The 17,647-nt window shown below is 35.1% G+C and overlaps 2 protein-coding genes across 2 annotated transcripts; both read left to right on the top strand.

The window, feature by feature from the left end:
* The first annotated feature begins 4,091 nt into the window (after window positions 1-4,091).
* On the top strand, window positions 4,092-9,904 carry LOC112519650 (U3 small nucleolar RNA-associated protein 6 homolog). The gene is made up of 6 exons (XM_025127870.1): window positions 4,092-4,565; window positions 5,628-6,287; window positions 6,977-7,420; window positions 7,892-8,064; window positions 8,576-8,762; window positions 9,570-9,904. The coding sequence occupies exons 1-6, from the start codon at window positions 4,137-4,139 to the stop codon at window positions 9,648-9,650; spliced, it is 1,974 nt and encodes a 657-aa protein (XP_024983638.1). The 5' UTR covers window positions 4,092-4,136; the 3' UTR covers window positions 9,651-9,904.
* Window positions 9,905-12,312: 2,408 nt separating this feature from the next.
* Window positions 12,313-16,645, top strand: LOC112527630 (aminomethyltransferase, mitochondrial). The gene is made up of 4 exons (XM_025138382.1): window positions 12,313-12,455; window positions 13,411-13,980; window positions 15,047-15,165; window positions 15,948-16,645. The coding sequence occupies exons 2-4, from the start codon at window positions 13,423-13,425 to the stop codon at window positions 16,492-16,494; spliced, it is 1,224 nt and encodes a 407-aa protein (XP_024994150.1). The 5' UTR covers window positions 12,313-12,455; window positions 13,411-13,422; the 3' UTR covers window positions 16,495-16,645.
* The last annotated feature ends 1,002 nt before the right edge of the window (window positions 16,646-17,647 follow it).

Genomic DNA, 17,647 nt, shown 5'->3' with positions numbered 1-17,647 from the left:
ATCTCAATTAATTGGGTTGCAAAGGTTGTACAAATGCACAAGGTTGTAAAAGAAATATACCCTATATATATATATATATATAGGGTTGGGTTCACGTGAGACCCGTAAGACCAATTTATGTTCATTGATCAACTTTATAAGCTAATGATCTAATAGTTTAAACTTGCACGGTGATAATTTTGTGATTATTGAAAAGTCTCGTGACAATTTTGTGATTATGAATTTTTAGATTGTAGATCTAATCCAAGGGTTTAGAATTGGTCTTACGGGTCTCACGAAAAACCCTTGGTCTCACATGATCTCAAGTCTATATATGTATATATATATATATGTGTGTGTGTGTGTGTGTGTGTGTGTGTGTAAAGTATATATCGTGTGAGAAAAAAAGTTATCGTGAAAAGGGTAACAAGAGATCTGACCTAATCTCATGGCTACCAATGAATTGCGCTTTAGGAAGAGAATTGATTTGGTTCATCTCGTGCCCCTGATTAGTGTTGACATTCAATTAGAATTGATCAAAAGATGGAGATCTCTTCTTACGTTTTTCACCATAACTTCTTTTCTCATCGTAATCCAACCTTTATATGTAGTCTCATGTTTTACAAACCCTCTAATTTTAAAAACCAATCTCAACCATCTATTTAGACTAATAAATAAATGGTTCCACAAAAATCTCGACTGTTTCTTACTTAAAAAATTGATCATAATTAATGAACTCTGATTATCTTTTATAAATTTTTTTTGATTAACTTGGATATCCAACCCGCTATGCGAACCAACTAATCCCAGGATGACCACCTGCTTTGCAAATAGCCGGAAGTCACCGCATTTGAACTTACGTGGCCACTTAGTCCTCCTTGGATTTGAACCCGACTGTCCCTGGGGGAGGGCGGGCCGGGCGTACGCCCAGGGCCCATAAAAATTAGGGGTCCAAATTTTTATAATATATATAATAGTAGTTCAAAAAAATTAGTAAATATAAGACACATAAAAAAATTAGTATCTAATATGACAAGAAATTTTTTTGGTACTACATTAACTATTAAAAACCCAAACAAGTATGGATTAAATATATTGGAGAAAAAAATACATAAAGAGGTTAATCTGTCAAGAGGTTTATCTGTCAAGAGGTTTATCTGTCGTTCATTATATAATATTATTTAATGTTTTTCTAAGTTTTTTTTTTTTATCTAAATCCGACGTCTAAAACTCTTTGTTTCAAAAACTTTGATAAATTCTCCATAATTTATCTCCCATCGACTCTTTTGATTGTTCCATTCTCGTGTGAATTCTATTTTTATATTAGAATTATGATAGATTTTCTTGTTATTAGTTAACAAAACCCTAATATTTTGAAAAAATTACCAACTATATAAGACGGTACAACTTATATCTATATTTAGAATAATAAAACTATAATTGTTTTTTCATAGTTATTCTTTATAATATAATATTGAATGTATAAATTGTATGTAATATTCTATCTCTAAAAGAATAATAAAATCTTAAACTATCACCAACATGAGTTTTTTAATTTATATAATCGATGATTACAGAAAAGTTTGTTTTAACCTTAACCCTATGTTCTTGAATCTTCTTTTACGTAAGAAAGAGATGAAAGTAAATAGGGGATGAAAAATATTATGTTCTCGAGATTTTTTAAGGAAAAGGAAAAAAATTATATCAAATTTTATTTTTACTTCATTATTTTTCCTTCCGCTCTCTTCTCTATTAAAAATACAAATAAAAAACTTTATTTTTCTTTCTTTCTTTCTTTTATTTTTCTTTCCCTTTCTGATTTTTTTTTCTTTCCTTCCCAAATTCGAAACCATAATATAAAAGTTTAAAATTGTGTTAATCTTTTCAAATTCGAAAACATAATATAAAAGTTTAAAATGATGCTAAAAAATTTAACATGAGGACATGGAAAACCAACCTATTTACTTTGATTTACGTAGTATCACTCGGAAATCAGAAGAATTGACTTTGTGATCTCAAATGATGTCATTTTCTGTACCAAAAGTATATCATAGAATGTTTTTGATGATGGACAAATTACCGATACTACATAAAAATATTCTAGTAGATAATATTATATTAGAAACCAGTACTTATTGATTTTGCGGCAGGAATACTCGGAAAAACGGTTTTATATGAATTCAATGTTATTTATGATGATAAAAACAATATATTAAAAAAAATATCGTACTTATCGAGGGCCCCTTTTTATATCTCGCCAGGGCCTAAAAAATGTCAAGAACGGGCCTAAACCAGGGACCACCTAGTTTTTTTGACATTTGAGCCAAACTCAAACCAATCAGGCACCACCCTTGTGGTTTATAAATATTCCGATCATAATAAATAAACCTTCATCATTCTTCATAAATATCTCAATTGCTTGGTTTGTATTATTTGTAATAATTAGAGGGTTTGCAAATATTTTGGACTCTCTCTCTCTCTCTCTCTCTCTATATATATATATATATATATATATATAAGACGTTTCTTGTTTTCCGAATATGATAGCTCCAATAATGGAACGGGCTGAAAAATTCAACCACGAGTACATGTGTTTTGCACAAAAAATAAAAACTCATGGGGGGCTTGTCAACAACGTGTATGAACCTCAATATTGTAGACAGAATAGTCTTTCCAGCTTAGAAGAAAACTGGTAATTATTTTCATTTTGATTAAGCAACTTCTTTAAGTTGAATTTGAATAAGTAAATGCGTAACTGAAATACTGTAGGAAAATGGTCGAGGTGGAGAGGAATCATTTGAAGTTAAAGGAGTCATTGTTAGTGTTCAACCTCGAGAAGTTCAGAACTACTGTTTTGGGACAAATGGATCCGCCTTTTGTTACCCATCCCAATCGGCTTATTAGTCCCCACGACAACAAGAATCGTCAAGTATGCATCTCATATCTCGTTCTCAAAGGAAATAAACCGAACCTATTAAGATATTTGGCAGTCTCTCACTGTTAACATCAGTGTAACTTAAACACATCACGTTTTAGGTTCAATAATGATAAGTAAGACTCTATCACATGCGTCTTCTTCTATATCTATAGATGAAACTTGAACACGTGCCCTCGTAGATGAGAGAAAAATGGGCACTTTTGTGTTCTTTCCAAAAGTAGAAAGTACAGTAGATGTCGTTCTAACATATATCTGAGTTGGGATTTTCAGGGAGAAAACAACTATTATGAGATGAAAGAGAGTGAACAGAAGGAAGATCATCATACTGACGTAGTATTTTTTGAAGTACCCAACAACGATGTCAGTAATAAGGCCATGTATAGAGACTTTTTAAACGATGGTTTCAACACAAACCATAATGTATGATCTCCATTTCTTTGATATCTTATCATATAACATAATTGTCCGAGTTAAATCATAACATGTTATATTGATCAATATAGGGAGGTGATGATACTGAGAACGTTGAAGAGACAGGTGTTGCTTCTTCGTCTTCTTCAATCACTGTAAATGTAGAGTTGACTTTGGGAGGCCCATACACATTCTTGAATACCTTCTTGTGCTAGTGCTGCCAATGTCTCGTTTTAAAGCGGTTTTGTATGAACTTACTGATAGATTTCCTTCAAATCCCAGTAAACAATAATGCGTAGCTTAGGTTCGATAATGCTTGAGGGGTTGTCTTTCTTTTTGTTCGTGAGTGTCAGATCTCTGTAATAACTAGACTAACTAGTTTTTTATATTATTGAACGAAACCTGTGTCTGCAAAGTAAAGTACAGAAATCTCGGTATGTACCAATTATTTTGTTTGGATAACATGGTCAGTATGTTTCAGCCATCAAAAGAAAACATAATTACATAACCGCGGCAAAAACATTATCGACTAAAGCATAGTTAGGCATTGGAAGGAAACATAAACAAGGACCAAATTGATATTAATAAATAAAAATAGGGCCAAATAAGTAACAACTAAACTATTGTGACCAAAATGGGAAAATTAAAACTTTAGGGGTCAAATTTGCACTAGGGAAGAAATTATAAGTAAGTAGGAGAGGGGGGAAAAACAAACCAAAACCGCCGTCGTCGATAACCTAACAAGCGGAACCCCTCACCGCCGCCCGCCGCCCGCCGCCGTCTATTCGCATTTTCCGACACTGTAATCATGGCGGACGTTGTACAATACAAGCTGGAGCGAATGGTCAACGAGCTCGACGACCTTGAACGTCGTGGTTTGTTCTCCCGCCGTGAAATTGCCGAGATCGTAAAACAACGCCGGAAGTTCGAGTACAGGCTTAAACGTCCAAGTCCTCTGAAGCAGGATTACTTAGCGTACATCGACTACGAGAAGTCTGTCGATGCGCTCCGAGTACTCCGTAAGAAAGCGGTGATGCGTGAACTGAAGAAGAAGAGCGAAGACGTGAAAGGAGTTGTGAAGAAACCGAAAATGAAGCATTCTGTATCTGATTTTTCTGGAATTTCGAGGATTGTTGAGATTTATCGGTCGGCCACGAATAGGTTTAAGGGAGATATTCAGCTATGGTTTCAGTATCTTGAGTTTTGTAGGCAAAGGAGGAATGGACATATGAAGAAGGTATGAAGTTTTCAATTCTGGTTGTATACATTTTGCTTAATCTAATCGTTTAAATCATTACTTTGTGTTTCTGCTTGCGTTCATTGTTGATAACTGGGTTATACTGCCTGAAATGAGATGAATTTATGCCTTTTAGGTTCTAAATATTTAGGGATGGAGAGACTTGGATATTTAAGATTTGTTTGATCAGTGTTTTAGGGGCTGTTTGGTTGGTTTTCCATTAAGTCTGTGTATGGATACAGTCGTCTGTGTGGATTAATGTCTCAATAGATTGGAAGGTTTTTACAAATGGAAGGAGTGTGTTTTTGTAAATGGAAGGAGTGTGTTTTTAAGTGGGAGGGAAGGGTTTGGAAAAAACTTGCCTTTCTGCATAAAGCTCCTCTTAAAAGCTTATTGAATAAGCCACTTTCTATATCATTAAGTCACTACCAAACAGTCATGTATAGCTGACCAAATAATCGTGAGTCCCATTACGCTCATTAAGCTGCTAACAAAACAGGCCCTTAGTCTTTTAGGGAACGGGAATCACATGGGGAACCATCTATTTGTGTTTTATTCACGATTCATGATATCATAAGCACAAAATGTGTCAAAATGCATCGAAGTATGTGTTAATTTCTGTTTAGAGTAACAATTTTTTCCCTCAATCAATGTAACAAAGTTTCAAGTTTCCTATTTAATATAGCATTTGATGATGTGGATGCCAAATTTATCGTCCACTTTGCTGGAGCTATTCCATGAACATGTTGTAAACCTTTTGTAAATGGGTATCCATGTCATCAAATGTTAAAATGATCAGGTGGGCAACGGTCAAAATGGGTACAAATAAGAAAATTTGTAACTTTGTTACATCGATTAAGAAAAATAATTCTTCGTTACAGTAAGTAGGAATGAAACTAAACTTTGTTGCATTTTGATGCATTTTACCCATACCAAAATGCATGATGGATAATACATGAAGTATTTGGTTATGAGGTTCTTAAAATATTCCTGGTTCTCATTTGAACTTTCATCTAGTCTTTTAGGTTCTAAATGTTTTCCCCCTATGTGTGCATCTTTCAGGTTCTGGCTCAGGTGATTAGATTTCATCCGAAAGTACCCGGAGTTTGGATATATGCTGCGTCATGGGAATTTGACCAGAACTTAAATGTTGCAGCAGCTCGTGCACTTATGCAAAGTGGTTTGAGATCTTGCCCATCTTCCGAAGCTCTATGGGTGGAATATCTCCGAATGGAACTCACATACCTAAATAAGTTAAGTGCTCGCAGGGTTGCTCTTGGAGAAGATGTGGGAACATTGGTTCCAGATCATCATGATCCTGAAGATAAACAATGGCGGGAGGAAAACAAAGAATTATTTATGCCGATTGATGGAGAAACCGGAGATTATAAAGATTTAGATGAACAAAATAAGGAATTGACACAGAAAATTGATTTCTTTCGGGAACAAGGTTTGAACATTCTTCAAACTGTTTATAAATGTGCGGTGGAAGCACTTCCGTCCAGTTTCAGTCTGAGAACACAGTTTTTGGAGATTCTAGAGGCAACAAATTTGGCAAATTCAGAAAATATGCAAAAGGAGATACTTTCTGACATGAAAAATGAATTTTCTAAAGAAACGGGATTCTGGGATTGGCTTGCGAAATATGAAGCAGCAGGTCGTAAGAGTACACAAGATGTAAAGAAAGAAATTATGCCTGATCAATTATTCAATGCAATTCAGGTATGCTAACTTTCGTTCCCTTTTGAACATCCACATGTTTGCTTTAGGAAATTTATTGCAAAGTTAAGCCAAATACTGGAAGTAAAATTTTTACTCGGGTGCCATTTGTTTTTTAGAAAATACCTCTTATTCAGCACTTATGTCTTACCGAACAAGACTGTTTTTTGCAATAAGAGCTTAAAACCTATTACCGTCTGCTTATTGGACTGCCGATGTTTGTTTAATAAAAAACTCAAATATGCTGCACTATGGGTTGAACTCGTGACCTCTCACAATTTATTTATTGTTTTCAGATTTTATGTTATTGTTTTCAGATGAAGATTTCTTGATGATTATATGTATATATATATACATATATACATATATATATATATGTATGTATGTATGTATGTATGTATGTATATGAATAAAAATGGAATATTTTTTAATGTAGATTCAACATTATAATATTTTGAGGGGTAAAATAGACAGTTACATACATTAAGACATTTGTCAGTTTGTAAAAACAGTCTTATTGATTATGCTTTCAGACTTCAGCATCATCTCTTATCAAATAAAGTGAAATAAGACTTTGGAGTTCAACACCTCATTTAAAAAACAATATGGCAATATCCTCTATTTCTCTATATCTCTTGTGTGTTGGTAATGTTAAGTTTCGAGCTAAAAGGCACATATTCTTTTTTGTGTAGGTTTATGATGAGGCTTTGAAGATTGTACCATCGTCTTCAATGTTTGATCTATATATCAAATTCTTGAGGGACACAATTGATCGAAATAGACACACTCAAAATTCTAAGCTTTCTGATTCATCTGACAATTACATAGATCCTGTTTCACATGTTTTAATGGTCTATGAAAAGGCTCAAAAGATGGGGTGCATTACTGAAGATCTTGGCTGCCAACACGTATCCTTTTTGTTAGAACTTGGGAGATTAGACGATGCTAGAAATTTGGCAGAAAAGCTCTGCAGTGGAGAACTCTCGGAGGCAGTACGATTATGGTTTTTACGCCTTTCGATAGAGATTAAACGTATTGGAACTCCAAGCAAAGCCGATTTGTCGTTTGTGTTTGATCTCTTGCAAACTCCTCTCAGGAAAGTTGTTGTTTCACAAGCTGAGAGCCTATGGCTTATGGTATGTGATGTGAAATTTGTATGTTCTATATTAGTTTGTCCCAAAATAAGTGTCTACTTTCAAAACTATGTACTTTCCACTTCTACCTATAATCTATTAGATGGAAAAGTTCATTACTTCCTCTATTATTAAGGGTGAAATTGTTGTTTAGTTAATTAAAAAATGTAGTAATTCACATTTCTAAAACTCTGTGCCTTTTTCATTGTGAACATTTATTTTGGGATGGATGGGGTATTTTATTTTTAAATGACTGCAAGTACGAAGCTTAAGATGCTAAATGACAATTTTACCCTTAATAATAGTGGGAGTAATGTATTTTTTCAAGAGTGTGTACTTTCCACTTCTAACTCTACTTATTAGATGGAAAAGTTCATTATTTCCTCTATTATTAAGGGTAAAATTGTCCTTTAGTTAATTAAAAAGTCTAATAATTCACATTTCTAAAACTGTCTTTTGTTATTTGTTGTGCAGGGCTTGAAATATTTCTCGAATCATAAGCATTATCTTGACAAGCTGATGGATATTTCTCTAAGTTCATTGATTAGAGATGGTGGCAGTGATGACGGTTTCTCCCTCTCGTCTGCAATTGTGAACTTTGTTCTTCAAAGAAATGGAATTCAGAGTGCGAGAGACATGTACAAAAGGTATATCACTAAACCATCAACTATCAAGGATCATTGTAATGTGTTCTCTCGAAAATATATCCTAGGGCCTGTTTGTTAGCAGCTTAATGAGACTCGCAGCTTATTCAGTGAGCTATACATGACTGGTTTTTAGTGGCTTAATGATATAGAAAGTGGCTTATTCAGTAAACTTCTAGGGGGGAGCTTTATGTAGAACTCCAAGTTTTTTCCAAACACCCCCTCCCAATTAGAAAACATGCTCCTTCCATCTATGAAAACCCTCACAAACAAAAATCTTCCTAATCTATACAGACAAATTAATCCACACAGACATCTTTATCCATACAAGCTTAATGAAAAACCAACCAAACAGCCCCTTACTAGGTCAGTGATTAGTGCTGACCCGGACCACATTCTTAGCTGGTCAGCGGTTACCCAATTTGTATTGGTGAACGGTCCCTTAGGCTCACATCTAATACAATCTTTGTTATTTACTATGAAGTGCCAATCTTCCAATCTTTTCGGTATGCAGGTTTCTTGCTTTACCTCGGCCTGGACTTGCTTTTTATAAAAACTGCATTGAAATGGAATTGAACCTTGCATCATCTGCTGGTGCTAAGACTCATCTTGTAGAAGCCCGTAAATTATATGAAGCTGCACTTTCGACATACGACCAAGATGCGAGTCTGTGGCAAGATTATCACTCCATGGAGTCCAAGGTAAATTTTGAATTCGTTAGGATCAACGATCACACACAATCATAAATTGCCGATGAATATTTGAAAACACGAATTTTGCATGGCTTAGCAATTTGCTTACATTATATGGTCATTGTTAGGATTTTCTTCCTCATGAATTTTGGTAGCATGTTAGTCTCTCCGTCCCAAAATAAATGTCCACAATGAAAAAGACTGTTTAAGGAATGTGTAATTATTACACTTTTAATTAACTAAATGACAATTTTACCCTTGATAGTAGAGGAGTAATGAATTTCTCCATCTCATAATTAAGGGCAGTATTGGAAAGTAGACATTATTTTTGAAAATGGACACTTATTTTGGACTAGAAATAGAAACATTAGACACTTATTTTGGGATGGTGGGAGTACGAAAACCGAAAGCCGATTCCTTTTATAAAAGGATCTACAAGATGGATAAGAAACAAGGATGAGTTCAAGAGAGAACACTAAAAAAGGGAGAACAAGGGAACACATCAGAACCATCGATCTCTTTTAATCCAACGGTAGCGAATGGGTGTGCCAAACTAAACACATGATTTTCGGTTATGTTACATTCGAATATGGACCATCTATTTTTAAGATTCAACTGTCGTTAGGGGTTCCCTTGCTGTCCCTTTTTTTGGGGTTTTCTCGTGTAACCATTTGCTTGTGGAAGTTCTACAACCGAAATCAAACACCATATCCTACAAAAAACTCTTGATTGGGTGTCACACGTCCGTATTTCTGCAGTATGATGGTGAGGTAGAACGTGATTTAATGGACGGTTAATCGTGGTTTTTGTGTGCAGATGGGGACGTCAGAAACCGCCGCTGCTGTTCATTGGCGTGCACGAAAAACGCTTAAAGGCAACACTGTATTAGTAAGTTAAAAGAAATTATGGATGAGAGGTTTGCATTTGTGAATCACTCACAATTTTGACTTGTAGGGTTTTTGCAACCTTTGAGAATTGTTACAATTGTTTTATTGAGAGGCTTGATAAATCCCATAGATCCTGTTTGAGATAGATGTCAGATCTGCATACATCTTATGACACCCCCACTTCCTACTTATGAGTGAGATTTACTGGGTGTCTTTAGTTTGATAAATGTAATTGGATTAATCAAAGAATATTAGTCTTATTTTCACAGTATTGTGTAAAACACTCCAAATTGTTGTGGAAAATGGCTCATTTGGTCGTATTTGGGGCTTTTACGTTTAAAACTTGGAAAATGGCTCATACGATTGGTGATCGAGGGTCCGAAGATCCATGATTCAAATTTGTCGTTGTTGATTGTGGGGCTGTTTGATAAAACTTGTGATTAAGCTTCGATAGGGTTTCAGGTTTTGATTGGATAAAAACATCTGGTTGGATAAACGACTCTGTATAATGTCATCTATTAACTGTTTTGAATCAAAACAGACGATCTGAATGGTAGAAAGTTACCATTCTATCAATGTATTAATTAAAGTTAAAGATTTCAGTCTATTTATCAAAACGAATAATATTCACAAAAAACGTGCATCATTCACAAAAAATCTCAATAAAGTAAGCTTAATGAAAAAGCTTGGTCTTGTCAATACAATCTGAAAAGAGCTTAATTTGCAATGGCAAGTGGTATGAGAAACATGTGTGAAAACGCAGTGTTCATGTAGTGTTGTCTCGGGGTATAAAAACCGCATTTTCATAGTTGTACATAAAAACTGATTTGTAAGTTCGTACAACTTTTTGGGTTCGTAAATGATTAGAGAGGGGGGTTGGGATCACGTGAGAAAATATATTTTATGTGAGAAGTGATGAATGTACCTCTATACTGTGTGAAGGTTATAGACTTCACCGGTTTCTGTGAAGACGGTCACCTCCACATGTCTTCACACAGTATAAAAATATATCATATAAATGTGACATTATCTTATGTCAATGTTACATTTTTCACATTACTCCCTAAAAATAACATGTTAATGGGAACCCAACCCCCCTCTCTCTATACATACACATAAGAAAAAGATCGATCACTTCATTATTTTTTTTTTTTATTAACATGTATATCTAATTCATTATGCGAGTCGACTAATCACATGACGACCACCTGTTTTTCAAGTAGCCCGAAGTCACTGCATTTGAATCTCCATGGCCACAAGAGAATTTTTATTCCTCATTGGATTTGAACCTGAGACCTCCAGACACATTTGACCTTTGGAGCCCAAGCTCAAACCAATCAGACACTACCCTTTCATTCACTTTATTATCTTTAATTTAACATCTATATTTATACAAAATATATTTTACGAAATAAATTGGAATTTATATATATATATATATATATATATATATATATATATATGGGGAAGCAATCAAATGCAAACCACCCATATTTATACAAACCGTGTAAACCATCCTCATCCGTCGATTTCATTGTCTAATCTTATGAAATTTTTTCATATAATACTTTTTTTGGATGAAGTTGTTTCATATATAGTTATGAAATTGTTTCATATAATATTTATGAAATTTTAGTAAAACTGTTTCATGTATTTCTCTAAAATTAATATAATAAAGATGATAATATACCCATGATTAACACTCTTCATAATAAAAATGATTAATAACCTATCATAATTACCAAAAAATGAACAAAATAAAAAATTATGATCAATTGAATAAAATTTATATGGTTTATACAAACAACATGATTTATAAAGTAAACATTCTTTTTATATAGGAAAAATTGCACCAAAATGGAACCAACTTTCACCTAATTCCTATTTTGGGGAACCAACTTGCAAAATAATTATAGAAAAATAATTAAAACTCGTTTTTTTTCAAAAATTAATGCAATAAAATTGATTTTTCATTTCAAATCTCGTTTTTTTTAATTCAGATATCAAATTGAACATTTAAAAAAAAAATCCAAATTACCATAGTAAAAATTGTTTTTTACTAATAAAAAAATCAATTTAATAGAAAAAAATTAATTGATGCAATTGGTTAGATATAAAATTTTTGAATGTGATATTTAATATTTATTTTTTATTGTATCAATTAATTTTTTTCTATTAAATTGATTTTATTTACATTAGTAAAAAACAATTTTTATTGTGGTAATTTGGATTTTTTTTAAATGTTCAATTTGATATCTGAATTAAAAAAATGAGATTTGAAATGAAAAATAGATTTTATTGCATTAATTTTTGGAGAAAAAAACGAATTTTAGTTATTTTTCTATAAYTATTTTGCAAGTTGGTTCCCCAAAATAGGAATCAGGTGCAAGTTGGTTCCCCAAAATAAGAATTAGGTGAAAGTTGGTTCCCCAAAATGACGATTTTAAAAGTTAGTTCTTTAAAATAAGAATTAGATGAAAGTTTGTTCCATTTTAATGCAATTTCCCCCGATAGATATATTGAATGTATGACATCTCACTAACCCTTATCGGGCTTTCCTTTTCCCAACACCACTCACCAACGATGGGGTTCGATTAAGCACCAAAAGCCCTCCACCACCCACTCCTTTTACCCACCAACCATTTCCCATTTTTATATTCTCAAACATTTTTATATTCCATTAAATTCAATATTTACACTTCACAAACAAATTCACCCACATATGTACAAGACTACAACTTAGTTGAAAAGCACTATAATCCCACCACCCAGATTTGCTTTTCTTCAAGCAGAGTGTAGCTCTCTGAGTTCACCTGTAAGTGTTCAATTCAATCCATTTATCTCTTATTTTCTACTTCATTAATCTTCATTTCATTTAAATTTCTTTGTGGGTGCTTCAAAGATCGTTCTCTAGATTGTAATTTTGTGAATAGATTGAATCTTCATTGATTTTGGGTTGAAACCTTTTGTGAATTTGTTGATGAGATCGTAAGTAGTTGAAAAGATTTGGATCTTTGATGATTGGTGAATTTGATGGATGGGTTTTCTTGTTATATTTCTTTGAGGCATTTTGTCATACAGTTGAGTTGCAATTTTCGTTTAGATTAAAAATGTGATATGTGATGGACCTTGAATTGGTATATAAGAAGTTACAGATTGAGTTTTGTAAGTTATTGATCTTGAAAAGTTACAGTGAAGTTCATGTGTTCGAATCTCGTCTATTTCGTTGATTTTAATTTTAATTACAAGAAAGGGAAACAGGATAAGACTGGTGTAGTTCTTGATTTCATTCTTGGCCATGGTCAGACTTTGAAAATTCTTGGATGAAATAAGTATGATCCAAGATTTCCAATGTGGGTATCTTGAATGGATCTTTCTTGATCAATGAAAAACCTTGTTTTTGATTCTGAATCTGCTTCTTGCAATTTGGAAAACTAATGATTTGATTATCTTGTACCCATAAAAGGGTATTTGATACAAGACTGTTTTTACTTATATTGGTATTGCTACTGAGGGTCTGTTCAGGGGAAAAACCAAAAAAATGAAAAACTGAGAAACACCAAGCTAACCCTTCATCTGGACAGCATGCACATGTGTATACAAGTAATTTGTAAGCAATTTGTCCGGTAATGCACATCTGCATAAAAAAAATTACTTGCATACCATCCGGATGAATGGTTACCAGGGTGTTTTTCAGTTTTTCAATTTTTTTGGATTCCCCTGGACCTCCGTTTTGATAATGATACTGATTTGTTTGTTTGTTTTTGAAGCATAATAGCAGAATGAGGGGAGGACTATGGCAACTAGGGCAATCAATCACCCGCCGGCTTGGTCAATCTGATAAAAAGACTATTGCTCGTAGATGCTACGCCACGGAGGCAGACCTCAAGAAAACTGTTCTCTACGATTTCCACGTTGCAAATGGTGGAAAGATGGTTCCTTTTGCTGGTTGGAGCATGCCGATCCAGTACAAAGATTCGATCATGGAATCCACGCTGAATTGCAGGGAAAACGGTAGTCTTTTTGATGTTTCCCATATGTGTGGGCTAAGTCTCAAAGGGAAAGATAGCGTTGCGTTTCTTGAAAAACTCGTGGTTGCTGATGTGGTGGGACTTGCCCCCGGTACCGGCTCGCTGACGGTTTTCACAAACGAAAAGGGTGGAGCCATTGATGATTCCGTGATCACTAAGGTGACTGCTGACCACATTTACTTGGTTGTTAATGCGGGGTGCCGAGATAAGGATTTGGCTCACATTGAAGAACATATGAAGGCTTTTAAGGCCAAAGGTGGGGATGTAGGGTGGCACATCTATGATGAGAGATCTCTTTTGGCTCTTCAGGTTTGTAGAAAATCTTGTTTAAAATTTCAAATCGTAATTTATATGAGAATATGTGGGACCCCATCAGATTACTTTCCCAAAGAACCCTTAGAGGGTTTAGTCCGTAGAGCGGTAGAACTTGGTTCTGATACCATGTAAGAATGTGGAAACCCATGTGATTGATTGCTCTAAAAAATGCCCTAGAGGAAAAAAAGAAGTTCCATTATATATTAAGGAGAAATGGTCCAAGTCTAGTTGATGTGGGGCTTTAACACCCCCCCCCCCCCCCAGGCCAATTGTGTATAGATTAGATGAGTACAGATTGCCCCATAGTGTTGAGTCCCTAGAGTGGTAGAACTTGGCTCTGATACCATGTGAGAATATGTAGAACCCCATTTGGTTACCCTTCAAGAGGAGAGACGTTTCATCATATATTAAGGAGAAATGGTACAAGTCTAGCCGACGTGAGACTCTAACACGCCCCACCCTGCAACAAAGGCCAGATGGGCATAAACTTTCCTAGAGTAGTGGGGGGCATGAATACTGATTGCCCTAGAGTGTTGAAGAGTGATAGAACTTGGCTCTAATACCATGTGAAAATATTTGGAACCCCATTTGATTGCTCTTCGAAAGAGCCCTTGTGGAGAGAAGGGAGGTTCCAAACATACATATATGGAGGAGAAATTGTCCAAGTCTAGCCGACGTGGCACTCTAATACGCCCCCTCCAACAGAGGCAAGACGACCAAGATCGTCCAGAGTGTCAAAAGGGGGCTAGACGAGTACAGATTGTGCCGGAGTGGTAGAACTTGGCACTGATATCATGTTAGAGAATACATGAAACCCATCTGATTACTCTCCAAAAGATCCTTCGAGAAGAAAAAGGAGGTTCCAACATATATTGAAAAGAATTTGGTCCAAGTGTAGTTGACTAGCAACTCTAGTAATCTAAACATTGAAACAATACATCATAACTTTGAGAAATAGATTATCGAAATTTCAATCTTTTTGATTGGTTAGTTGATTCAAAAGATATATCGGTAAAGATTCTATCGTCGGGATCCTGTATTCCATTTTGTTGTCATGCAGGGTCCTCTTGCAGGTTCGACTCTTCAGTACCTTACGAAAGAGGATTTAAGCAAAATGTACTTTGGGGAGTTCCGTATAATAGATATCAACGGTGCCAAATGCTTTCTAACTAGAACCGGGTAAGTTGCCTTTTTGATCATTTGAAACTCATTTTCGTTCTCATGACGTATCCCGAGTGTCTCTGTCTATATCCACGTTCATAGATAGGATTCTGATTATGACCATGTTTGGCAACCATAAGCTAGCTTATTTTTTTTAGCTTATTGAAAAAGCCCTGTTTAGTTCTGTCATAAACTAGCTTATTGAAACACTAATTCACGGGCTTTTTCTTCCAATTGTGCCCCTTTAACTTTTTAACATGTCTTTTTTAGTCATTTTACATTGGGCATATCAACTAGATTTTACCAAACTGTGACTAGTTTTGGTCCAGTCTTGAAAAAGCCTGATTAAGCCCAAATAAATCCCGCCTGAAAAAGCTCGATCAAGCCCTTTTATAACCCCAAAGCCCGGCCCTGTAAAAGCATGGGCCTTTTTACTGCTCACTGAGAACGGGCTTGGAAGGCTTGGGCCCCGGCCTGAAAAAGCCTGATTAAGCCCAAAAAACCCTGCTTGAAAAAGCCCGATCAAATAATTTCTCAACCCCAAAGCCCGGCCCTATAAAAGTGTGGGCCTTTTCTTGGCTCACTGAAAACGGGCTTGGAAGGCCAAAGTCCAGGACCAAAAATGCCCGCACCTTGTGCATTTGTACATCATATCACATCAGAGGCTCTAACCCTACTTCCAGACGGATATGCTGGGTTCGTTTTGATTTTTCGTGGCTAGAAAATCATGTTCTTTAACGAAAAAAGTGGAGGAAACGAGTATTGAGGTAATTTGACGTGTTTGTTGAACGAGGTTACAGGTATACCGGTGAAGATGGATTTGAGATCTCGGTTCCCTCAGAGAACGCAGTTGATCTTGCAAAAGCGATTCTCGAAAAATCCGAAGGGAAGGTACGGTTAACGGGCCTCGGTGCTCGTGATAGTCTTCGTCTCGAAGCCGGACTGTGTCTATACGGCAATGACATGGAGCAACACATAACCCCGGTGGAGGCCGGGCTCACTTGGGCTATTGGCAAGAGAAGAAGGGCCGAAGGCGGGTTTCTTGGAGCCGAGGTGATCCTGAAGCAAATCGCCGATGGCCCATCAATTAGGCGGATCGGGCTTTTCTCTGCGGGCCCACCAGCCCGAAGTCACAGTGAGATTCAGAACGAGAACGGGGAGAACATCGGTGAGGTGACTAGTGGAGGGTTCAGCCCGTGCTTGAAGAAGAACATAGCCATGGGGTACGTGAAGTCGGGATTGCACAAACCCGGGACCAAAGTTAAGATTGCGATCCGAGGGAAAACGTACGAAGGGTCAATTACGAAAATGCCCTTTGTAGCAACAAAATATTACAAGCCAACATAAAAAGGCTTGTTTCTTGTGGCTACTTTCTTTACATTTTTAACTTGTGTTCTTGTGGAACTTGAATGCTGCAAGCCTGCAATTACTTGAAATCTTTGATTTTGTGGTCCACACTTTTCTGGACTTTGAATGGAAGAGTATTCCTTTAATTTTCAACCGCAAAAAACCAAAAACCGAGTAACATTCTGGTAATCGTTTATCCAGACAATATGCATATATGTCTACAAGTAATTTGAAAGCAATTTATCTGGTATGCGAATGTGTATAAAAACCAAGAAATAACTTCAATTACTTGTATACACATGTGCATATAACATAGGTTGAATTTGTACTAATTTCTAACTGCAAGTATTGAACATAGATGTAAAATGCACATTACAGTAAAATCGGTTTTGTAGAAGGTTAAATATGTCCAAATGTTACAATAAACTTCTTTATAGGACTTCAGTTTATAGGATCAAACAATTGTGTGTCATGTGTAAAGATGTTATATTAAGTTGGTATTACGTTGTAACAAATTTTTAAAGATAATTTTAAAATAAGATGTGATATTACTATTTTTATGTGACACTTCTCGAAAATGATATTGGTGAAAAGCTAATATGATAATTTATCACAAAGGCAACTCTAAAAAGTTTGTTAGACACCTCTTTTACATAGGATGCATAATTGTTTGGCCATGTATACAAAGTCACATAAAGTAGTCTATTATCACATTTAGATCTATTTGACATCCTATAAAGTTGATTTTATTGTAGTGACCTTTTTTCATATGATATAACTATTATATATATATATATATTCAAACGAGAACACTCATATTTTACGAAAATGCGAGAACACTTTTGGGCCTCCAAATTAATTAATACATAATAAAAATTAGAGTAAATGAAAAGAAATTAGTGTTTATCCATAATTTTCTGTTATCCTTATCCCTTAAATTTGGTTATTATCATCAGAGACTTTTTATGTTGATGCGTTTGCTGTTGATAATATTATGATAATCCTGTGATAATTATCTAATTTTGCCGTGATAACAATGTCACTGTGGACAGTCCCAAGTTCTCAATGAAAATACGGTTCCTAACGAAACATGTGCCTACACACACACACACACACACACACACACACATATATATATATATATATATATATA

The sequence above is a fragment of the Cynara cardunculus genome (genome assembly GCF_001531365.2).
Source record: "Cynara cardunculus var. scolymus isolate 2C chromosome LG 1, CcrdV1, whole genome shotgun sequence".
NCBI lineage: Eukaryota > Viridiplantae > Streptophyta > Magnoliopsida > Asterales > Asteraceae > Cynara > Cynara cardunculus.
This window is presented reverse-complemented; position numbering and strand designations above follow the sequence as displayed.

Excerpts from the sequence above, each read along its gene's own strand:
- LOC112519650 (XM_025127870.1), top strand. The coding sequence starts at position 4,137 with ATGGCGGACGTTGTACAATACAAGCTGGAGCGAATGGTCAACGAGCTC. Across the intron at positions 4,566-5,627 it reads GGAATGGACATATGAAGAAG|GTTCTGGCTCAGGTGATTAG; the intron begins GTATGAAGTTTT and ends TGCATCTTTCAG. Across the intron at positions 8,065-8,575 it reads GCGAGAGACATGTACAAAAG|GTTTCTTGCTTTACCTCGGC; the intron begins GTATATCACTAA and ends TTCGGTATGCAG.
- LOC112527630 (XM_025138382.1), top strand. The coding sequence starts at position 13,423 with ATGAGGGGAGGACTATGGCAACTAGGGCAATCAATCACCCGCCGGCTT. Across the intron at positions 13,981-15,046 it reads GATCTCTTTTGGCTCTTCAG|GGTCCTCTTGCAGGTTCGAC; the intron begins GTTTGTAGAAAA and ends GTTGTCATGCAG. Across the intron at positions 15,166-15,947 it reads TGCTTTCTAACTAGAACCGG|GTATACCGGTGAAGATGGAT; the intron begins GTAAGTTGCCTT and ends ACGAGGTTACAG.